This window comes from Balaenoptera borealis (genome assembly GCF_965194805.1).
Source record: "Balaenoptera borealis genome assembly, chromosome: 11".
Classification (NCBI taxonomy): domain Eukaryota; kingdom Metazoa; phylum Chordata; class Mammalia; order Artiodactyla; family Balaenopteridae; genus Balaenoptera; species Balaenoptera borealis.
Genome location: NC_138868.1, coordinates 5,389,991 through 5,412,352, shown reverse-complemented (window position 1 = coordinate 5,412,352; position 22,362 = coordinate 5,389,991). Strand labels below are relative to the sequence as shown.

General features: G+C 60.1%; 2 protein-coding genes across 5 annotated transcripts; one reads left to right on the top strand and one right to left on the bottom strand.

The window, feature by feature from the left end:
• Positions 1 to 1,125: 1,125 nt before the first annotated feature.
• Positions 1,126 to 7,589, top strand: AIP (AHR interacting HSP90 co-chaperone). Of its 3 annotated transcripts, none has more exons than XM_082342787.1 (6): positions 1,126 to 1,326; positions 4,460 to 4,639; positions 5,854 to 6,132; positions 6,522 to 6,698; positions 6,801 to 6,942; positions 7,275 to 7,589. In XM_082342787.1, exons 1-6 carry the CDS (start codon positions 1,228 to 1,230, stop codon positions 7,478 to 7,480), a joined length of 1,083 nt encoding a protein of 360 aa, XP_082198913.1. In that variant the 5' UTR covers positions 1,126 to 1,227; the 3' UTR covers positions 7,481 to 7,589. The 3 variants fall into 3 exon arrangements, with proteins under 3 accessions (XP_082198913.1, XP_082198915.1, XP_082198914.1); XM_082342789.1 differs by having other exon boundaries at positions 1,133 to 1,326; positions 5,944 to 6,132; positions 6,801 to 6,934; positions 7,275 to 7,484; XM_082342788.1 differs by having other exon boundaries at positions 1,137 to 1,326; positions 5,944 to 6,132.
• A 581-nt stretch (positions 7,590 to 8,170) lies between these two features.
• Positions 8,171 to 21,485, bottom strand: PITPNM1 (phosphatidylinositol transfer protein membrane associated 1). Of its 2 annotated transcripts, none has more exons than XM_082342777.1 (24): positions 21,287 to 21,485; positions 20,227 to 20,402; positions 18,523 to 18,737; positions 18,316 to 18,437; positions 17,887 to 18,111; positions 16,085 to 16,411; positions 15,912 to 16,007; positions 15,721 to 15,828; positions 14,950 to 15,011; positions 14,604 to 14,854; positions 14,098 to 14,287; positions 13,891 to 13,998; positions 13,497 to 13,654; positions 13,205 to 13,410; positions 12,578 to 12,748; positions 11,746 to 11,910; positions 11,365 to 11,513; positions 11,128 to 11,238; positions 10,587 to 10,703; positions 10,225 to 10,373; positions 9,989 to 10,138; positions 9,726 to 9,909; positions 9,303 to 9,431; positions 8,171 to 8,669 (listed from the first exon to the last, which is right to left on the bottom strand). In XM_082342777.1, exons 2-24 carry the CDS (start codon positions 20,302 to 20,304, stop codon positions 8,406 to 8,408), a joined length of 3,735 nt encoding a protein of 1,244 aa, XP_082198903.1. In that variant the 5' UTR covers positions 20,305 to 20,402; positions 21,287 to 21,485; the 3' UTR covers positions 8,171 to 8,405. The 2 variants fall into 2 exon arrangements, with proteins under 2 accessions (XP_082198903.1, XP_082198902.1); XM_082342776.1 differs by having other exon boundaries at positions 20,227 to 20,345.
• Between the last annotated feature and the right edge of the window lie 877 nt (positions 21,486 to 22,362).

Here is a 22,362-nt window from a genome sequence, read left to right as displayed (position 1 = left end):
TTTATTAGTAAAATGGGTGTATATTTTTCTTGCCTTATGGTATAACTATCTGGTTCAGAATCAAGATTAAAATAGCCTCATAAAATATGTTGGTTGGCTTTCCCTCTTTTTCCATTTTCTGGAGCAATCTGTATAAGATACAGACTACTTGTTGCTTCAGAATTTGGCAGAAGTTGCCTGAAAAACTTCCTGTGTGGGTAAAAAAAAAAAAAAAAAAGCTGAAAACAAACAAAGCATGTTTCCCTTTCACCCCAGAGGTTCCACCTCTCTCAGGGGACTTTTGGGGGGGAAATGAACTAGCATAAATATCTGAAGCCCTTAGCACGTGGGACAAAGGGGACAGACAATAATTCTTCGCAGTTATGAGGATGGAATGAAGACAGTGCACAGGTCCCAAGACATTCCCTTTATTCAGTTACCTAAACCTCGAAAGTGGGAGCAGAAAACTCTTACAGCTATTCTTCACAGCTGGTTTCCAGAGGCGGAGAGAAATGTTGTACTACCCCCGAAGTGCCTCACTTCTATCATTCCTATATTTCCTAATACTCACTGGGCAACTACTATGTGCCAGACACCGCGGAGGATTCCATGGTGACACACCCAGCCAGGACCCCACAAGGGACTCTCAGTCTCTTGGGGAGTTTACGGTTCCCACAGAAACAAGGAAACCCTCCATCCTCTCTTTCTTACTCCTAGTTTTACTTATTTATTTATTTATATTTAAAGATTAAAATCCAGGATGCAAAAGTCACGACTATGGTGCTAGGTATGCTAAAAGAAAAAAACCCAGAAAGGAATACACAAAAATAGTAGTTTTAGGGGGTGGCGTTACCGACGGACGCCCAGCCCCCGCTCCATCCTAGTTCTGTAACGCTGTTATACTGCTCCTACAACTTAAAATAGAGTGGCACACGGCCTCTTGGGAGGGCCCAGTCTATATCAGTTCAATGACACAATTGCTAGGGACACCCCCGCCCCGCCCGGCCGACTCTGGCCCCGCCTCTCTCACCTCCCCTAGACAGTCTCAGGCCCCGCCCCTGGTCAGACCCGCGCGCTCAGCCGCAGCGCAGAGAACCAATCACTGTCCGTTTCCACGTTCAGGCCCTTTACGACGTCTGCCCTTAGCCAAAATGGCGCCAGCTCGGAAGTTGCCGAAGTTGACGAAGCAGGTCCGGAAGCTGCCGAGCGAGTCCGGAAGTTGCCGAAAGAGAGCAGCGGGGAAGGAGGATGGCGGATATCATCGCAAGACTCCGGGAGGACGGGATCCAAAAGCGTGTGATAAAGGAGGGCCGAGGAGAGCTCCCTGACTTTCAGGATGGAGCCAAGGTTCGTGTTTATCCCCTTCCCTTAACCGTCCGTGGCGCGGTGCGCATGCGAGGCGGGAGGAGGCCGTAGGCGAGAGATTGCGCATGCCCAGATAGCAGTGGTCGGTGACCCTACCTCTCACATGCCGAGCTCGACGCTGATTGGTCTGGATTTAAGTAGAGGGTGAATTCGGATGCGTCTGCCCCGCCCCCTGGCTTGGCCGTGTGGCCAAGTTGGTTGGGGAGGCCGTCAGTCATTATAAACAGGTTGCGGGAGGTGGGAGGGTTGACCCTATTGCTTGCACAGACCCAGCGCTGGAGAAGACCCTAACCGGAAACCTGGGCTCTGGGAGGGGTCCCTGGTTTGCAAGGTTCAAAATCTATAGACGGAAGGGCCTTCTGAAAACACAGACCAGCTCCCATTTCTTAGATGGGAAAATTGGGGCCCTGGGATGCACCAACCGAGAGAACAAACAGGCCCAGAACCTGTTGAGGCCCTGGGATGCACCACCCTAAGAGGTTGGGTCTGCCAGACCAGAATCCTTTTGGCAGCTTTCCGAGTGCTCTTCGTGGCATTGCTCGGGACAGATAAGGGCTGGGAAATAAAGAGCCTCCTATCTTCCTCCTTTGCACATCCAGGCCCCCACCTCCAGCCTCTCCGGCCCCTTCCCCCAAACAATGTACATCTCCAGGCTTACCTGCTTCTGCTCATGCAGTTCCCTCCTCCTGGAGGGCCTTTCCCTGTTGCCACTTGCCTGTAGAGCAAGGAGCCTCCTGGGGGCAGCCCCCGTGCCCAGCAGAGCAGTCACATAGGACACGCATCTTGAGCGAATGAGTAAAGATCCTGGCCCCCAAAATAACTGAAGTGACATACCTTGTTGATGACTACAACAGTTTAACATTTCAAACATACTGGGGCCACCAAAAGTAAGAGCTACTGTGCTGAGATCCAGCAGGTAAAGATCCTAGCGTCGCTCAGTGTGAGTGCTTTGAGGCAGAGCTGCATAGCCCTAGTGATCAGTGATACCAAGAGGGATCCTTTCCCAGATGAGAGAAGGGACGTGGATGTGGGTGGATTCCCCCATGGGCTGGGGGGTTGGTGGCCTTGAAGAAGGTCCTGGCAAGGGAGATCCTGGATGGAACAGACACCAGCTGGAGAGAACACTGTAAAAATAGTGAAGATCTGTGAACAATGACCCTGAAGGAACAGGTACAGGTAGATTAAAAAACCAATCACCGGCATTGATTGAGGGCTCACATGAGCACCGTGCTAAGCTTCACAAATTTATTTTCTTTCATTCTCACAAGAGGGATGGGTACTATTGTTGACCCCATCTTACTGATGTGGAAACAGAGCTCAGAGGAGTGGCTAGGGGTGGTGGTAAAGAGTGTGGGTTCCTCTAACCATATCCTGTGGAGGGTTCAGTCTTTAGACCTCTTCTCTCTTCACTCGCCCTGAGATGATCTCATCCAGGCTCATCTCTTTTTTTTTTTTTTTTTAATTTAAAATATTTGTCTCACAAATGACTTTTATTTATTTATTTATTGGCTGCGTTGGGTCTTCGTTTCTGTGCGAGGGCTTTCTCTAGTTGCGGCGAGCGCGGGCCACTCTTCATCGCGGTGCGCGGGCCTCTCACTGTCGCGGCCTCTCTTGTTGCGGAGCACAGGCTCCAGACGCGCAGGCTCAGTAGTTGTGGCTCACGGGCCTAGTTGCTCCGCGGCATGTGGGATCTTCCCAGACCAGGGCTCGAACCCGTGTCCCCTGCATTGGCAGGCAGATTCTCAACCACTGCGCCACCAGAGAAGCCCAGGCTCATCTCTTTTAAAAAACTCTCCATGCCTGGGCCACTCCCAAATGTCTATCTCTAGCCTTCCCTCTCCTTTAAAGTTGATATCCGGTTCCCTACTCACCATCTCCACCTGGATGTCTGGTTGGCACCTCAAACTTCACCTGCTCCCCCCAAGCCTTCCCATCTAAGTTAAGGGCACCTCCAGACTTTTGGTTGCTCAGGCCCAAACCCCCCCAGTCTCCGTGGCTCCTCCTGTTCTCTCACTTCCCACAGAAGATCCTCAGAATACACCGGGGATCTGACCACTTCTCACCACTTCTGCCACTACCACCCTGGTCCAGGCCGCCATCGTCTCTCTCCTGCGTTATTGCAATAACCACCTTCCTGCTTCTGTCCTCCCCCCGCTCCAGCCTGTTCTCCCAGCAGCAGCAGAACCCACGTCAGATCATGTCCCTCCTCTGCTTGGAGCCACCCAGTGGCTCCCAACTCAGAGTGAAAAAACAAACTCCTCGCCACTGCCTGCAGGCGCTGTGGGGTCCATCCTTGCTGACCTGGTGACCCTGTGATGCACAACTCCTCGCCCTTGTTCACTCTGCTTCTGCTACACTGGCTTCCCGTTTTGTGAGCACACCACACGCTGTCCCTCTGCAAAGCTTTTGCACCTGCTATTCTCTTGACCTAGAGTTCACACCCCTTCCTACCCCAGCATCTGCCTGGCTTGCTTCTCCCTTCAGATCTCTGGGTTTTTTTTTTTGGCCACATAGCACAGCTTGTGGGATCTTAGTTTCCCGACCAGGGATTGAACCCGGGTCCCGGCAGTGAAAGCACTGAGTCCTAACTACTGGACCGCCAGGGAACTTCCTCAGATCTCTGCTTAAACGTTGTCCTCGCAGAGACTCCTGCCACCTAAACTCACCCTGCCTTACCCTGCTGCATTTTGTTTTCTGATCCATAGCACTTAGCTCGACCTCACACAGCACATTTTGAGGCCCATCTCTTTCCTCTAGAAGTTCCATGTGAGCTCCACGGGGGCAGGGACTTTTGTCTGTTTTGTTCACTGCTGGGCCTAGCACAGAGCTCAGGCATGTAGTAGGTGCTCAGTAAATATTTGTTGAAAGAATGATTAGTGCCAGGCTGCTTGGGCTCCTGTCCCAGCCCGTCCACCCACTAGCCATGTGATTTGGACCCCTTCCCTCTCGGTGACAGCATCCTCACCTGGGTGGTGCGGTAAAGCCAGGTGTAAGGTTGGGCGGTGACCCCTGGGAGAGCCCTGTCCCTTGTGCCATCTGCAGGCTGCGAGCTGGGCTTGTTCTTGGGGGATGGGGGAAGGCTGTGCCCTTGTCTGATCCCATTTGCGGCCCGCAGGCCACGTTCCACTACCGGACTCTGTGCAGTGACGAGGAGGGCACCGTGCTGGACGACAGCCGGGTGCGCGGCAAGCCCATGGAGCTCATCATCGGCAAGAAGTTCAAGCTGCCCGTGTGGGAGACCATTGTGTGCACCATGCGGGAGGGCGAGATTGCCCAGTTCTGCTGCGACGTCAAGGTACCCGATGCCCCGTGCCTGCCTGCATCTGTCTGGCCGCGCCCAATGGCTAGGCCACCACCGACTCCCTCCAGGGCACCACACCACCAGGACACTGGCATCCTGGCCCCTATTCCACTTTTTCCTCTCCCTTAGCCGGACTGCAGCCAGGGACTGGCTCTCAAATGCAATGACCCACACAACTCCTTGCTTCAAACCCCTCTGGCTCCTGGTCACTGTCGAGCTAAAGTGTAAGCCATAGATGCTCACATGGCCCTGCAGGGTCTCCCTCCCACTCACCTCCCTGTGTTTCCATCCCTTTCTTGGCCAAGATCCTCCCTCCCACTGCAAACTGAATTCCTGGGTCACCACCCCCAGGAAGCCTTCCCTGACTACTGGTGGTTGACTTGAACCCCTTCTCTAGGTTCTCCAGCCCCTCATGCTCTGCATGGCCAGGATCTGGTCCTCTGTCTGCATGTAAGCTACTTCAGGGCAGGGATTGGGCCTGTTTACCTTCAAAATGCACATAGTGGGCCAGCCCAGAGCCAAGACTCAGAACATATCTGCTGGCTGGATGAATGTTAGCCAAGCAGTCTGCCCTGTGCAGGGTCAGTGAGAGGAGCTGGTTAGACTGAGGGGAGGGTGGTCTGGCTCCCCCCCATCCCAGCAGATGTTCCTAGTAAAAGGTCAAAAGCTAGGTCCCCAGGAATTCCCTGGCGCTCCAGAGGTTAGGACTCAGCACTTTCACTGCCGTGGCCCCGGGTTCAATCCCTGGTCGGGGAACTAAAATCCCACAAGCCTAGTGGCCAAAAAAAAAAAAAAAAAGAAAAGCTAGGTCCTCTATGCCTGAGGGTCTCCCCTGAGGGTTTTGAGGTTGCTGCCCTAAACCCACTTTGGAGATAGGCCCTGAAAGGGGTGGAGATGGGGCAGGACAGAAGAGACGCTGGGAACAGAATGTGGAGGGAGCCCAGCTTGTGGGCTGCAAGCCTGGGAGGAGGAGGAAGAGGTAAGAATTCCACTGGGCTTGTAAGGACAGGGGAGACCGGTTGACAGCGGGAGTGTGTGTTTGTGTGGAGGTTGGCGGGGGTAGGTGCTTGGCTTGGTTTGGTGGCCAGAAAGTGTGGCAGGAGCTGAGGCCCGCACCGGGCTGGAGGGCTGGGAGGCTGGAGGAGTCCCGAGGGAAATGCCCTCCTGTGTTTCTCCTGAACCAGTTCCTGCCCCTCTCTGGGCCTCAGTGTCCTTTCTCAGATGGTGATGGGGCAGGGGGCTGGGCCTCTTGGGCCGGTGACCAGCCAGCCCATTGGTGCCCACTCACCCTCCGGCAGCATGTGGTCCTGTATCCGTTGGTGGCCAAGAGTCTACGCAACATTGCAGCTGGCAAAGACCCCCTGGAGGGCCAGCGGCACTGCTGCGGCATCGCCCAGATGCACGAGCACAATTCCCTGGGCCACGCCGATCTGGACGCCCTGCAGCAGAACCCCCAGCCTCTCGTCTTCGACATCGAGATGCTTAAGGTGAGGGGCCACCAAGCCCCAGGCACCTCGCCAAACTCCCACTGCCCAGCTTCCGAGCGGCTGCTGGTCCCACCTGCCTGCCCAGAGTTGGTGGGCTCACTGACTGTTGGTTGGGCTTGGGGTGGGGCAGGTACAAGGACACCTTTGTGGAACCCCTGGCAGTGCCCTCCCCCTCCTTCTGGTCTCTGCAAGGGCAGAGATTTTCACCATCTTGTTCACTGCTCTATTTCTAGAACCCCGCACAGTGCTGGGCACGTAGGAGATGCTACATAAACGTTTGTTGAATGATCAGTGAATGAACAAGTGATTCTGTTTCCGGTATCCAACGTCCCAGGCCCGGCCAGCCCAGAGGCTGGCCCTGGGCCCTGACTTGGCCTACACCCCGGCAGGTGGAGAACCCTGGCACGTACCAGCAGGACCCATGGGCGATGACGGATGAGGAGAAGGCAAAGGCAGTGCCGGTCATACACCAGGAGGGCAACCGGTTGTACCGCGAGGGCCGCGTGAAGGAGGCTGCCGCCAAGTACTACGACGCCATCGCCTGCCTCAAGAACCTTCAGATGAAGGTGCCGCCTGGAGGCTGCAGTGGGTGGGTGGAGGGGGTGAGGTGGGGCCAGGGGGCCCAGGTTTCAGCATCGTTTGCCCTCTCCCTCCCCCCATGCCCCCAGGAACAGCCTGGGTCCCCTGACTGGATCCAGCTGGATCAGCAAATCACACCACTGCTGCTCAACTACTGTCAGTGCAAGCTGGCGGCCCAGGAGTATTACGAAGTGCTGGACCACTGCTCCTCCATCCTCAATAAGTATGACGGTGAGCACCGGGCACTGGGCTGCCAGGGTGGGCCAGCGGGCGGTCAGTAGAGCAGCCTCTTCCGTAACCACTGGGCACCGGGGCACGAAACTGAGCCTTTAATATCACCCCCATTCTGAAGTCCCGTGGGAACCCAACCAAATATCGTCCACCCAGGCAGGGCCATGGGCCCTGTTGTGCCAGTGAGCTATGAATGGGGGTTCGGGGTGGGGTTGGCATCCTCATGGGCTCCGTCCCATGATGGGCCCCTGGTGCCAGAAGTCAAGCCAGGGAGCTGGCTGGTCCCCCCTTCATGCCCTTGTGTGCCTGCTGCCCACTGGCACCCCCTGCAGACAACGTCAAGGCCTACTTCAAGCGGGGCAAGGCGCACGCGGCAGTGTGGAATGCCCAGGAGGCCCAGGCTGACTTTGCCAAGGTGCTGGAGCTGGACCCCGCCCTGGCGCCCGTCGTGAGCCGCGAGCTGCGGGCCCTCGAGGCAAGAATCCGGCAGAAGGACGAGGAAGACAAGGCCCGCTTCCGGGGCATCTTCTCCCACTGACAGGGCCCTGCTGGCCCGGCCACCCTGCCCAGCTCACTGCTGCTGCTCCCAGCCCACCCGCCCCCGCTGTATCATGCTTCTCTGTATATAAAGGCCTTATTTATCTCTCTCTCTCTCTCTGGGCCTGCCGAGCTGATCCATTGGGAGAGCTGGGGTCATCACCCCTCATTTCCTGGTCCTTGGGTGGTTTGGGGAGGCAAAGAATTGGGGTTCTAATCCCAGCTCCCCATTCACCAACTCTGAGATCTCTTTGGGCCTCAGTGTCCCTGACAGAGAAGTCAGGGTGGTCTCTGTCACAAAGGAAGTGTTTCTTGCTGGCTAGGGCTAAGGTGCCTGGGAGCTTTCAGTCTTAAGGGGGAGACGAAGCAAGTGCAAGCCAGGAGGCCTAGTGTCCGGGTGAGGTGGGCTCCCAGTGCAGCCCTCTCCCCTCCGATCCCATGGCCTCAGCTAATGCAGGCAGAGGTTCCAGTGAGAAGCCGAGTGTGGGCCCCTGGGAACTGAAAGGCCAGCCCAGGTGGTGAGGGGAGGGCGGGGGTGGGCTGACTCTCCAGGCCCCAATCCTGGCCCTGGCCTCTGACCCGTTGCGTGACCCTGGGCACATCCTGGCTCCTCTTTGCCCTTCAGCATCTCTCTTGAACCGGCAACTGTGGGCTGGGCTGCCCTGTGATGCCAAGCAGGTGGGCAATCAGGTGGGATGCAGGTGGTGTTTATTTTCATGGATTTACACACACTGGAAAAGCCTCTGGGCCCTTGCTGCTCCCTCCTCCCACCCCCAGGGCTGGGTCTCCCAACGTGAAAGGGAACTAACACCGAGGGGCAAACAGAGGTGCAGGATGTGGGGCTGGGGGCCCAGCCTTCCACATGTGGCCACTTGGGCCTCTCAAGTGTGTGAGTAAATAACCCAAGTCCAGCCACAGTTTGGGCCTCACTCTTCGCTGTCTAGCTTGAGGCTGATGCTTCGGGCCTTGCCTCGCGCCAGGGTGGTGGGCGGCGTCCCTGGGCCCTCCCGCTCTGCCTGGCTGGGGCCCCTCGAGCGAAGCAGCTGGCTCTGTTTTCGGAGGAAGTCCACAGGGGCAGCCCCGCCATAGCTGCTCTTGGCCAGGGCGGCCCTCGAGGGTCCCACGGGGGCATGAGGGTGGGAGCTGGCCTCCAGTTGGCCCAAGTGGGCCACATACCCATCTGACAGGAACTGCGGGCAGAGGTGGGCAGGGATGAGGGGATGGCTGGTCTCAGGCCCACACGCTGCCCTCACCTGTCCTCCCCAGGGTCCTGGGCAGTGCTGGCTGCATTATAGGCCTGGCACAGCCTGACCAACCCCAGGCTGAGCCAGGGCACCTTTACTCCTGGCTCTGCCCCTCTCTGGACCTCATCTTTTAGTTTCCTCATCTGTAGAATGGGATTTTGGAAGGAAATAACAGCAGCTAACGTTTAGCCAGCACTTGCTTTGTGCCCAGCCGCGTGCATGCTGATAGGCAGTAAATCACGTGCTCTTCATGAGAGCTGTTGAGGTCTGGTCCATCTTATCATTTCCATTTTGCAGACGAGAAACTGAGGCTCAGAAAGGTCAAGGCCTATGCCCAGAACCGTGCCAAAGTGGAACCAGTACTCAAGGTCTTGAGCGTATTATCAATCCTGGCCTGCCCGGCACCTCCAAGCTGCTTGTGACCCCCGTCCTCGGAGGAGCCCAGGTTCCCTGATGCCAGCCATCCCTCTCACAGCCGCCCGCCCTAGGTGCTTCCTAACACACGGCTGGTCCTTCCGGCCCAGACCCAGGCTCCCACTCCCCAGCTGGCTCGCAGTCCCCACCTTCATCGGTCCTCACCTGGCACTGCGCCTGGAGCTTCCGCACGGCGCGGCCCACGATGTAGGTCTGGCCCGGGGGTAGGCCCAGCGCCGCATATACGGCCACGTCTTTGGGGGACCCGTAGCCGGCCACGATGTTCAATTCCACCTGTGGCCAGAGAGGCCAATCAGCAGCCCCGGGGGGCGGAGTCATGAGGCAGGGGGTGGGGTCTGGTGGGCATCCAGTTCAGAATGTTTCAGGTCGAGGCCATATGGTCTACCTCACCAGGTCCGGCTGGGGTCGGGACCGGCCGTATCTCTCTAGTTAGCCCCAAGGACAAGGGGCCCCTGGGACCACGAGGGCCTTGGCGGTCTGTTAGGTTTCGGGGGCCGATGGGGGTGAGACCAGATGGGCCTCCTCCCGGGGCGACGGCGGGGAAGGGACCCTCCCCAGTCGCCGCACCTCCTGCACTAGGCTCTGCAGAAACACCGCCTTCTGGCGCAGCGGGTCGTGGGTGAGGCCATCGCAGAAGGAGACTACTCCGTGGGGGAAGTTGTGCTGTGACAGCCAGGCCACCACGCGGTGCTTCTGCATGTCGGGCCGGCCCGTTACATACACGATCAGGTAGCCCGCGTCCTGCCAGTGCCTGCAGGGGGTGGCGGCGGTCAGCTCCACGCGCCGGGGTGGAGATGAGTCACCACGGCGATCGGGGCGGCCGCTCCTACCTGACCACGTCCACGGCGCCGGCGCGCACCTTGGGGTCGCTGCCCATGATGGAGACGCTGGCGGTGAAGGAGCCGTCGATGCTGAACACCACGGCCTCGGTGTTGCGGGCCACGACCGTCAGGCAGCACTCAGCGTATGTGTGGTCGCCCCTACGGCCCAAGGGCTGCTTGAGCGACATAGGGGCGGGGCCCAGAGGAGCCCCGCCCCGCAGAGGCCCGGCCCGCCCCGCGCTCACCTGACCACCATGCGCACCGGGTAAACGCCGATGCCCAGCGCACGCTCCACAGGCACCGGGAAGGTGAGGCGGCCCGAGCTGTTGGTGACCTCGGTGCCAAAGTGAATCCACTTGCCTGACAGCGGCTGCGTCATGATGTAGATGTCCACCTAGCAGGGAGAGGGGGCGAGAGGGTCCCCCTGACGCTGAGCGGAGGAGGGCCGAGGCGGGCCTGTCGTCGGGGGTGGACGGGGTTGGGGGCTCAACCTGGTGGGACTGGGAGCTATCCGTGGGACAGGAGGCAGCACCCGGACCTCCCGCTTGGGGCGAGGTCGGCCCGAGGGCGGCCGGTCTACCCGGGACTGAGGCCTCTGTGTCCTGACCTTCTCTCCGGTGAGCGTGACCACGTCCAAGGGCCCGTACATGAAGCGCCCGTTCAGCACCTGGGGGCGGCCCTCGCACACCACCGTGTCGCTCGCCCGGTGGTTGGAAGTGACGTTCTGGCGGGAGGAGACGGCATGAGCCCACAGCAAAGACGTGACAGGGATGCGGGAGGTGCTGGTGAGGGGGACCCGCGCCCAGACTGGGGTGCTCGGCCTGGAGGAAGCGGGGCCGCTGCGAGAGAGGGGCGAGGCCCGAGGGGTGGGCGCTTTTGCTGACCCCGATCTGAGGTCATGAGGGCCTCTGTGTGGAGGGCGGTTCCGAGGGGGCGGAGGCATGACAGGATGGGGTGCAGAGGATGAGGAGGTGGGGGGATGGTTAGGGGAGGAGACCAGTGGTACCCAGGGGCGGGGCCGAGGCATGAGGAGGTGGGGCCAGGACCACAGCGGGCGGGATTGGACCCCGGAAGGTCTTGAGGGGCGGGGATCCTGGGGAGAGTAGGCAGGGCCTCGCTCTTGAGGGCTCGAGGGGCAGGGCACGTACCCGGATCTTGACTTGGGTGCGTTTGCGCTGCCACTTCTCCCTGGGGAAGGCCGGGCTGTAGATGGACGGCTCCTCGCACTCGGTCAGCTGTGGCCGCTCCTTCTCGATCACCTGCGAAGAATCGGACCCAGCAAGGCCACGTGAAGGGGGGAAGGGTGCCTGAGGCTGCCCCTCCCCCAGCCCAAGGCTCCCCATCATTGTCCGGTTCCCTCTCCCACCCCGCGTCCCTGGGCCCACCTGGCGCAGGATGAAGGCCACCACATCCGCCGACTCCCAGTAGCTGGCGTGGAAGAGGTGGGGCAGCGAGACGGTGGGGAAGGCGGTGAGCGCCTCAGGGCAGTACAGCGAGTAGTCAATCCGCTTGGTCCCCCACCAGCGCTCCAGGACTGTACGGCCACGGTGGGCAGTGAGTCAGGGGTGGCCTCCCACCCCATGCCCACCCGTCTGGCCCCTAATGCTCTTTCCTCCCTCTTTTCTGCCAACCCTGCTGAGTCTGGAGTTGGGTGCTAGGGCACCCTCATTCCAGAGCAAATGCTGGGGGCAAGGATGTTTCAGCTGGGCTTTGAAGGTGGAATAAGTATTCCCTCCCCAGGCTGGGTAGCTGGCTGGCTGACTTACTCTTAACCACCTCACTGGTGGTGCTGGGGGCAGCTGGCTGGGCTGGCAGATCATTGCTTAGCTCACTGCCCTTCCAGAAGGCACCGCTGGCAGAGGTGGGTGTTGAGGGCACCAACATCTCCAGCTCCTCCAGAAAGAGGCCTGAGTGGGTCTGCAGAGTGTCAGCTGTGGGTGGAGGGGCAACCTCAGTGGCGGGCTGGGCCAGGCCGCCCTCCTGTCTTCCCACCCATTTCCAGGACAGCCCGGCCCCCATCCCTCCACCATCTCCCCTGCCAGCCCTCCCTGGTCGGGTCTTGGCTGAGGCTGAACTGCCCCACGTCTGGGTGGAGGTGAAGGGTGGGGGCATCCTCTCCTGTTAGCTCACCCCAACAGCCAGCTGCATTCCTGCCAGCATGACTGCTGTCACCACCTGGACCCAGGCCCACTTGTCTCATGGGGCCAAATAGCTACTCACTTGCATGCATATGAGTACACACCCCAAACCAATACACGAACACAAGTGCATGAAGAGACACAATGCATCCCTACACACAGACACAGCAGCCCCTCTCCCCCCCGGTGGTGGGCGGCTGCTCTCAGTGTCACCACCACCTCCCTTCAGCCCAGTTGTCACCACTGCCCCCGACTTCTGGGCAGAGAATGTTAGAGGGTCTTGGGGATCCAGACTGCCCAAGGGGCCAGGGGAGGGCTCCCTGGTCTTGCGAGTGGTGACATGAGAGAGTACCAATGATGTGGGAACTACCTCATGTCTTCTTGGGTGAGGGGGGCCCACACCCATCCCTCACTGTTGGTGCCCTCCTCTTTCTCCCCTTTATTTTGGTTGGCGGCATACCCAGCAGCAGGGATGAGCCGTCTCCCAGGGGGAACTTCTGGTAGCGCGGCACAGCCAGTGGGGCGATGGCCTGGAACTTGGGGGCCAGCAGGGGCTCAAGGCGGGAGGCGCAGGGGTCGGCCGCGTGGAAGAGGTTGTAGATCTGCTCACAGGCTGGCCGCATCTGGGCCACTGGTACCCAGAAGACAAACGGGGGAGGGGATTCAGCTGGGCATACTGGGAGGTAGGGGTTGTGGGAAGCAGCACCCTGACATGCTGTGTGACCCTGAACCAGCACTTCCCAGACTCTACTCCCTGGGAGGTCACCAGGGTCCTGCTTAAAAGTGAGACAGGTCTCTCGGCTAAAAAGAGATCAGAGCCTTCGATTTGCTGATGTTCAAGATGAAGTGTTCCCCACGCCTGTTGGACCCCTTCTCATGAAGAGCACCTGTGGGTATGAGTTCCTCCTGGTGCACTTTGGGACACTTGGCCTTGGCAAGTCCCGTCTTTCTGGGCCTCAGGTTTCCCCTCTCTAGCCAAGCCATTTGTTTGTACAGTGGGGAATGGTATAAACACCCCCGTTTCAGGTGAAACAAAGAGGAGATGGGGGAGGGGCAGGTGAAGCCCACCCCCAACCTGAGGGCTCACCCTCCAACGCGGGCATCACGGTTTTCCGCAGAGCCAGCACCAGGCCCAGAGGGGAGCCAAAGAGGAAGAAGCCGGAGACCTTGAAGTCAAGGTGGGTGGCAGTGGTGAGACCATCAGGAGCCTCAGAGGCGGCAGCGGGTGGGCAGCAGGCTGTGCTTGCCCGCCTGGGCTCCCCAGAGGAGGTGGCTGGGGGCGCCGTCTGCAGGCTGGGGGAGGGGGAGGGGTGCTCAGTGCTGCTGCTTCCGCAGCCCAGCACAAGCCCAGTTTGGGGTTGATGGGGCAGGAACGTCACCTGTTTTGAGAGCCCTCGTGCTCAGGACTGGCCATGTCGCTGTAGGTGTGCTGGGCAGGCAGCACTGAGGGCTCTGGGCTGGCCCGGCCCAGTCCCTCCACCCCATCTGCCAGGGGATCCCGCACTGGGCCAACCTCCGGGGAGAGCAGCTCATTGTTCTAGACGGAATAGGGGACAGAAACAGCCTTAGGATTGGAGACAGTCGATTTCTACTTATTTGGAAGTGAGGAAAGAGGCTTGGGGGTTGGGCAGGGACTTAAACAAAGAGTAGAGCCCCAGAGGAGGTGGAATGAGGCAGCAGGGGGCAGGCCGGAGAGAGGGCATATTCCAGGGGCAGAGAACGAGAGCCGGGGAGACACGTGCCTCCTGGGGAGGCGGGTCCAGCCACACTGACCACGCTTCCTCGGCGGCTGCTGCTTCGGCTCCCAGAGCCCGCGCTGGCACTGTGGCAGAGGGCGTCGAAGCCCAGGATTCCACCGACGCCGTCCCCAATGAGCACCACCTGGGTGGGAGGGCAGCGCCATCAGGAGGGGCTGCAGCAGAGGCAGGAGGATGGGGGGCTCCGGCGGCAAGTTCCCCGGGGACATCCCTAACTCCTGACCTGCCCGCAGAAGCCGACACCCTCAGACGAGCGCAGGAAGGCGGCGTAGGCCTGGTTAGTGCGGGCAATGACCGTGGCCACAGCGCCCTGGTATCGGGAGGATGAGGTGGCCAGCAGCGGCAGGGCAGCCAGTGGGATGTGGTCCTGGGAGCGGGACAGGCTGTCACCGTCATGGCTGTAGGGGCTCAGGCTGTAGGAGGAGGGGGTGTAATGGATGGGTGGGGGGCCTCCAGGCCCTCCACTGCCCCCTCTAAGTCCCCTTGACCTGTTGGCAAGTCCTAGCACTGGAGGGCCTTTGTGGGGACCATCAGTATCCCAGAGGCCTTGTGATGGAGCCATTGACTAGAAACTGAAGTCCAGCTGGGTAGGTGACTAGCCCAGGTGTTTGGCTTCCTGGCCTCCTCCCCCTCCCCCCATGGGGCCTCTCTGGTCCCAGGAGCCCCCAAGTGGCTGTCCACACCTTGGGGACCCTGTGTGTCCCCCACCCTCCCACCCCTGACCAGTACTTGGAAACAAGGGCATAGGCAGCGGCGCAGATGGGTGGGCAGGGCACCAGGCGCAGCGCCACGTGGCCCAGGGCCTCGGGGAAGTGGACGCGGGTGATGGCCTCGAAGGCCAGGCTCAGCGTCTGCACATCCGCCTGCTTGGAGTTGGTGTCTCCAGGGCCTGAGTCTAGGATGTTGCCGCTGTGCAGGATGAGGAAGAGGGCGTGGACTGCGCATGTCTCCGCCCCCAGTTCCCCTGCTCCATCCAGGCCCTGCGGGGCACAGGGGGGGGTGCCAGGGATGTCAGAGCAGTGGCCTGGCCGGTGGGTGGGCAGAACTGAGACGCGGGGTGGCCGACCATACTCACTTCTGGGTCCCTGGGTGCTCGGGCCCCGTCCCCGATATCTTTGGTGGACTCGGTTCCAGGGTCTGCAGGATGGGGAAAGCCAGTGAAGGAGACTGAGGGGTCTGTGGGGATCCCCCCATCTGGTACTTCTGGTACCCCTGCTCTGCTGTCTGCCTGAGCACCCGCCCCGCCCCCCCCATCTTTGACTTTCTCCTCTCACCCGACTCTCCCAGGTCATTTCACGTTTCTGGTCTTTGCACGTGGCCAGCCCTGCTGCTGACAGGCATGCTTCTCCGCACAAGGCCTGTTTGCCTGGAAAATTCCTTCTAATCCTGCCCTGTCCAATATGGTAGCCACTAGTCACATGTGCCTATTTAAACTGAAATGAATTAAAATACAAAATTCAGTTCCTCAGTCCCACTCGCCACATTTCACGTACTTGCTAGCCACATGTGGCTACTGGCTAGAACATTTCCATCATCTCGGAAAGTTCTTTTGGACAGAGCTCGTCCAATCCTTCAAAATCCAGCTTAGACAGCACCTCCCACATGAAGCCTTCCTGGACTCCAAATGAATTCCTCCATTCTTTGTGCTGTGTCTAAACCCTGAATACACGCCACACATCCATCCATCCACCCATTATCTGCTCGTTATTCATCTGTGTATGTAATGAGCACCCTTTCTGGACTGACATTCCTCTTAGGACCCCATTAAACTTAGGAACGAGTTGTTCTCCAAGTCCCCACCGCAAACGGAGTGCTGCTGGCTGGCAGCTGGGTGCGGGATCTTTACCTGGCGCCCCTTCTGCCTCCATGGGGCAGGCAAAGGCGTCGATGAAGTCATTGGAGTTCCACTTGGTCATTTCCTTGGGGAAAACCTCGTCACTGTCCGAGAAACCTTCTGAAGGGACCAGGGGCTGCGTCATGGGCTGGCGGGCGCTGCTCAGGGACCCCCCCCTCCCCCAACAGGTCTGGGGTGCTGACCGTGGGCATCAAAGAACTCCTCCTCAGAGCTGTTCTCAGAGTCTCGGGCGATGTTCTGCATGCGCCACTCGGACAAAGTCTGGGGAGACACGCCCCCTGCAGGGCCACATCGGCCTCAGCCTGGGAGTCCAGCCTGAGGGCCGCCCCCTCCTGTCCCCGCACCTCAGCCTCACCTCCGTGCTGCGACGAGTAGGAGGAACGGGAGGACGAGGACCACTGCTTGCCGAAGCTGGCATCGGGCGAGGCATCGGGGACTGGGGGGTTCTCGGGCCCGTCGGGGGTGCCAGCACGGCTGGCCCCAGCCCGGGCCTCAGTGCTAGGCTTCCCGGGGGGCTGGGCCTCGGGCCCCTCACTGCCTGAGTTGCACTTGGCCATGCGCTGTGCCAGCATGCGGGCGGTCTCTTCCTCCAGTGCCCGGATGTCAGCCATGCTCAGCTCTGTCCACTCGTCCTGCCAGCACCAGGCCTGGCGGTGGGCCCGCAGCATCACCCGACGCAGACCTGTAGGCGCCCAGGCATCAAAGCCATGCCCTCCCCACCCACACGCCCCAGCCCCGAGTTCCCCTGCCACTGCAGCCACATGCCCAGCCCATGAGTTCAGGTAATGGCTCCCCTGGGCACACCACCCACTCAGGGCCACAAAGTAGGGCACGGTGGGCACGGTCCGGGAGATGGGAGTGGAAACTGGTGCATTTGTCTTCCTGCCCCACCTCCCTCCCTGCCCACTGCCTCTTTTGTCCCTCTGGACACCCCAACTCTGAGCGCTGAGCCCACCCCGACACCCTGGGAAGCTGGGAGCAATGTTTGTTTTTGCTTCTTTCAGCTGGCTTCCTGCTGACTCCTTCAGAGGAGTTAACAATTAAGGCGTTGATAGTTAATGAAATTGTTGATGGTTAATGAAGGTGTTAAGAGTTAATGGAAGTGTTGGCACTTAATGAAGCAAAACATGATACCCATTCTGGGATAGTCTCATCCTAAGCAGAGGAATAAAGTTAGAGACTTCAATATCTAGGAAATAAAGTCATAATGATTGAATTATTGTTATAAACTTCTGGAAGGAAATACATCAGAATCTTAATAGTGGTTATATGTGGGTGAGTTTCATTTTTTTAATTTGTGCTTTTTGGCATTTTTCCAAATTTAAGATAAGGTGCCTGTATTACTCTCTGAGCTAAATTTCCTCATCTGTAAAATGGGAATAATAATTGTCCTTACCTTGAGGGGTGTTGGGGGTGTTAAAGGAGATCTTGCATGGGAAGTGATTAGCAGAGAATTGGGCATGTGGTGATCAATATTAGCTTTTTACTATCTGGCCCAACCTCTTCCTCATTTACAGAAGGGAAAATTAAGGCGCAAAGATGGGAAGTAGCTCCCTGGAGGAGAGGTTCCATGAGGGTCTGTGGTGGAATGGAACCCAGGTCCCTGGACACCCCCATCCTTCTACCTGCAGGTAGTCGACCCTCAGACCTGGGAGGTGGGGCAGGGCTGAGCCACAGGAACTGTGGGGTTAGTTTTAGGGGGGGCATGAAACAGGGCTTCCTGGATACCAGGGCCAAAGGATGGGACTCGGAGAGGACGACAGAGTCGCAGCTTTGGCCTGCACTCCTTAGCGTGTTGCAGGTTAGAGCTGGTGACCCTCCTGAGAGTCTCTAAGTCTCGCTTGACCCACAGAACACTGGAGAGTCTTAGAATTTTAATGGATGAGAAGCAGCATCTCTGAATGTCAGAACCGGCACGGACCTCAGAGATCACATTGTCAGCTTCTTGCCCTCCTGACTCTCACCCGGACCTCAAGGCTAGGCTCCCCCAACCCCCAGCTAGGCTGTGCTGCTCCCCTCTGCCTCAGTGCCCACCACATCAAATGGAAATGACGGCTTTATGTTTCTGTGTCCCCAGCAGACTGGGAGCATCCCTGGCTCAAACGCGCGGCCTGGTGCACGCTGAGTAAATAGAACCTCCCGAGGCTGGGCGCTCACCGACATCGTGGATGAACTGCTCAATCTTGGCCTGCATGCCCCAGTAGCGGAACTCAACCTTGCACAGCTTATAGGCGCACATGAGGGGCCCCGTCTGGGCTGCTGTGCGTGCCCAGTCGTCAGCCAGCGGTCCTCGGCCTGTCTTGGCCGAGCGGTACAGCCGGGGGTCCTCTTCCGCTTTGTACTCGCCTGGGGCCACTGCGTCCCGCACGATGTCGATGGTATCTGGGGGGGTTCCGGCAGCACTGAGCAACACCAGCCCCCTCCGGCCCCGGCCACTCCTCCCCCACCTCGGGCCTGGGAGGGCAGCTTTCCATGCACAGGAAGCCTAGACCGGGAGAGAGCCTGGGACTTGTCAGAGGCCGCCTGTGGAGGTGGCAGGTGTCCTGAGAGGGGCTCCACGGTCCCCCCGCTGGCTCCAGGCCTCACCCAGGATGCGCTGTCTCCGCTCAGCCCCACTCAGGTTGAAGACATTCGGCTGCTGCCCCCCATCAGGCAGGTAATAGGTCTCTATTTCAATGGAGAATTTCTCCACAAAGGGGCAGGTGTACCTGGGCAGAGGGTGGGGGTGAGGGTCACGGCTGTGCCCACCAGGGCTTTTCCCCTCCTGGCCCCAGACCTGCCCCACCCACTCACCGGGTGCGGGTGTAGGGATAGGCATTCCAAGACTCCTCCTCCACCTGCAGGGCGGCCTTGGGCAGCAGTGCCCGGAACCAGCCTGGGATGTGGGAGCCCACGTGGTACACCTTGTGTGTGTACTGCCCACTGCCACCGGGCCCATCCGTGTAGGGCCGGTTGGCCAGGATCTCCACGCCACTGCCCTCACCACTTGACTCTTCTCGGCTCTTTTTCTGCAGCCCAGGGCAAGAGTAGAACGGGCAGCTCAGCCCCGGATCAGCTCCTGGGATGGGATCCCCAGCTAGGCCTGGTCCCCTGCGCAGCTCTGAGGCCCTCGTCCCAGCCGTTCTAACTCTCTGAAACCCGACCCTGGTCCCCTGTAGCTCCTGGGGTCAGGATTACAGCCGCTGTCCAGTCCCCTGTGGGGTTCTGCAAGCCAGGACTCATCCAGTCATTCAAGTATTTGTCGTCTGCTCTATTCCAGGCATTGTTTGGGCTTATATTAATTGGGATCTGCTGACGTACAGAACAAAGACCCCTGCCTGCCCCTGTGCAACTTACGTTCCAGTGGAGGGAGACAGATAACAGACAGAAAACAGAAAAAAGCAAATTAGAAGGTGCTAAGTGCTGTGGTAAAAAGAAAGCACAGAATAGGGTAAGGGGGATAGGGCTGGGGGTTGCAATTTTGATAGGATGGTCAGGGAAGGCCTCATTGAGAAGATAACATGACCTTGATCTGAAGATGACCTGGGGGAAGGGAGGGTGCTGAGCGGGTGTGAGGTGGGGGCACTATTCGAGGCAGAGGGAAAGCCAGTGTAAGCTCCTGAGGTGGGCGCATGCTGCTTGTGCTGCCGGCAAGGGGCCAGGGTGGGTGGGCTGGAAGAATCAAGGGGAGTAAAAGGCGCCCCCACCTTTCTAGGACCCCAACACCAGCTCCTGCCACACCCCTCATAGTTGGAGAGCACTCAGATCCCGTCCTTACATAGCTCTGGAGTTTGAACTTGGCCCACTTAACCCTCTGAGGCCAGATCCCAGCCCCCTTGCCTGCTCAGACTCCGGTCCCACATTTCTGGGGAGCACATCTGGAACGGGCACCAACCCTCTCCCCTCCCTGAGAGCCTGCTCTGGCTCATTCTTCCCGACATCCAGGACCAGACCTCTACCCCCTTCCTCTTAGCCCAGACCTCAGCATCTGGGGTCCCTGCCTGCTCCTCTCTATGACAGGTTTGGGGCCTGGTCCTCAGCCCATCTCCCTGACCGCCTGGGGCTGCCAAGGTCCTTCACCCTCCGGGAACCCCTCCCAGTCTTTCCCTACCCCCTGGGACCGCTCCTCGCTTTCTGCCTCCCGCTCTTTTGCATCCTCATGCGCTCCTTTGCTTACCCGCAAAGGATTACACATTCTAAGTAGGATTAAAGGAGGTCAGATGGGGGCTGAGCGCATAGGAGGGGCTGGGCACTTGGGGTGGGGAGGCACCGCTAGGCCCTTCTACCACTCTTCCCGCAGACTTTAACCACCATCACCCCTCCCCCACATCCGACCGGGGAAGCTCTCTCTCCTCCTCTGGCCTGAGCCCTTCCAAGCCCCAGAGCGGGACTGGAGGGGGATTGAGCTGGGCCCGGCCCCTGGTCCCAGGTGCGGCCTGCGCGCTCCTCCGGATACCCAACATGAAGAATACCTCCCCCCACCCCGCGCCCTGGTCGCCTACTTCCCACCGCCCTCACCTGGATCATGTAGAGCTGGGCCACCTGGTACTCGTCCAGGCTCATGGGCAGCACAATGTGGTACTCCTTGATGAGCATCCTGAAGGCGCTCGGCCGGCGGTGCGCGGCCTCCGCTCCCGCTGGCGCAGGACACCGCGCGGCCGTCAGTGCGGGGCGGCGGCGCGCGGCCCCGAGCCCTGCGCGAGGGCCGAGGGGCTCGGACCCGGCGACCCCATGCCCGGGCTCGCCGCAGGGGAGGCAGAGGCGAGCCCAGCTCTGCAGCCAGCGCCGCGGGGGGCCGGGAGCCTCGGCGAGGCTGAGCGCTGACCTCTTTTCCGCGCAGCCCCCGCCCCCCTCCCGCCCATCGCCACGGCAACCGCGCGCTGACGCTGGCCCCCCGGAGCCGCGGGCTCAGGCCGGCGGGCTGGCGGGCTAGCCTTGCCTCTTCGGCCGCGTCCGCGTCCAAGCCCCTCGGAACGGCATCCCTCGGGGACCCGCCCCCAGGAACCCCCGGGCCCCTCCTTCCGGGCCCGCCTTCCACAACCGGCCCCTCGGGGCCCGCCCCCTGCATCCCTTTCCCCGAGTCGGTCCCGTGTCCCCCACTCTTGGACGTCCACTTAGAACCTTGTCCCTCGGGGTGTCTCTACGCGGAGCAGCCCCGTGCACCCCTCCTCTCAGCATCTCTGTCAGTGTTCCCCCCCACCCCGAACCTACCTTCAAAGACCAGATAACTAACACCTCCGCCCCCTAGACCTGCCTTCCCCACCCTGGCCGGCAGCCCAGTCCCCAACTCTCGCCTTCCCAGCATCCCTTCTGGACCCCCGGCACTTGTCTACGCAGCCGCCCCATCATCCTTCCCGAGGGTTGACCCCTCTTCGGGCTGAGGCAGAAGTATCCCACGGGCCGCCGCGCTGAGAGACCCCCCCTCCGTCCACCTGCGCCCCGGTTTCGCTGCAGCCCCTACCCACACCTCGCACCCACTGAGCAGGCGAGAGGCCCCCGTTGTCTCCACTTCCCTCTGCTCCCCGGCGTCCCCGTCCCCCGCCGTGCTCTTGGCCCGCCCGCCAACGTCCCGGCTCACCTCTAGTTTAGGGCGGGCGCCCCTCCCCCGGTACGGGCGGGGGCGGACGGGCGGCGGGTCAGAGCCCCCAGCGCCCCGAGCCGCGGCCTCGGATTCCAGCGGTGGCCGGACCCTCTGGAGGCGAAGCGCGGGCCCATGGCCCCGACCTTCCTCCAGGTCTGCCCGCCGGTGCCCCTGCTGTCCCTCTCCGTCGCCCGCCGCGTCACTGCGGCCGCCCCGCCCCCTTCCTGGGCCCGGCGGCCCTCCCCCCACCCGGGCCGGGTCCGGGCAGCCCCGCCCGCGGCGGAGGAGGGCGGCCCCATTCTTCCTTCCCCTAGGCGGCGGGGGAAGAAGAATCCCTTCTCCAAAGGCTGGCGCTTCTTAGTCCCGCTGTATTCTTTGGGATCCCCAAAGCACTCTGGGTTCCCACCTCCACCCTGGCCCAGCCCTCCTGTGTGCTATGGAAATATGACAGAGTCCCATCCCCAACTTTCCAGGCCCTTGGATCCTGGGGCCCAGGGTGGGGTAAATGCCTAGCCGTCCAAAGTGCAGCCAGAAGCTGGTCTCTGACTTGCCTCTACCTAGCTGGTGGGGTTCCAGTGCCCCAGACCTCTAGGGTCACTCAGCCACACACACAGGCAGAGGCCTGCAGTCACTCCAAATCTTTGCGCTAGTCCCTGAATGGGGCCCCATGGCTTTTCCCACCTATATCTTCTGGGTCCACAAGTCTGGTCAATGGCCACCAGATCCTGCGCGAAGGCTGAGACAGCCTAGGGCTGGGCTCGTGGGACCGCACCCCGTCAGCTACAAGGCACTGGGACAGCGTATGGCAGCACCGAGCTGGGTCTCACCCATGTTGGAAACCAGTTCTCTCTCCTTGACTGTTTTTCAGGTCCCGTGGGGAGGGAAGCAGCAATGCTCCCTTTCTTTCCTCTCTGAGGACTCAGAGATGGGGTGTATTCAGAGCCTCCAGGGCTGATTCCGAGCTTAGGACGTTAGGGCATTAAGGCATGTGAGGGTGTGGCTTAAGTGAACTGGCATTTCCACCAGCGAGGCACTGCTAGTCCAGAGAAAGAACCCTCTAGGCTCAGGCTGGA

Bases quoted from the DNA above. Each gene is read 5' to 3' on its own strand.
- AIP (XM_082342787.1), top strand. From the start codon at position 1,228: ATGGCGGATATCATCGCAAGACTCCGGGAGGACGGGATCCAAAAGCGT. The intron at 1,327-4,459 runs GTTCGTGTTTAT...TGCGGCCCGCAG, and splicing joins ACTTTCAGGATGGAGCCAAG to GCCACGTTCCACTACCGGAC. The intron at 6,133-6,521 runs GTGAGGGGCCAC...ACACCCCGGCAG, and splicing joins TCGACATCGAGATGCTTAAG to GTGGAGAACCCTGGCACGTA.
- PITPNM1 (XM_082342777.1), bottom strand. From the start codon at position 20,304: ATGCTCATCAAGGAGTACCACATTGTGCTGCCCATGAGCCTGGACGAG. The intron at 12,749-13,204 runs GTGAGCCCTCAG...TCTGGGTACCAG, and splicing joins CGTGATGCCCGCGTTGGAGG to TGGCCCAGATGCGGCCAGCC. The intron at 10,704-11,127 runs GTACGTGCCCTG...TCCTCCCGCCAG, and splicing joins GCACCCAAGTCAAGATCCGG to AACGTCACTTCCAACCACCG.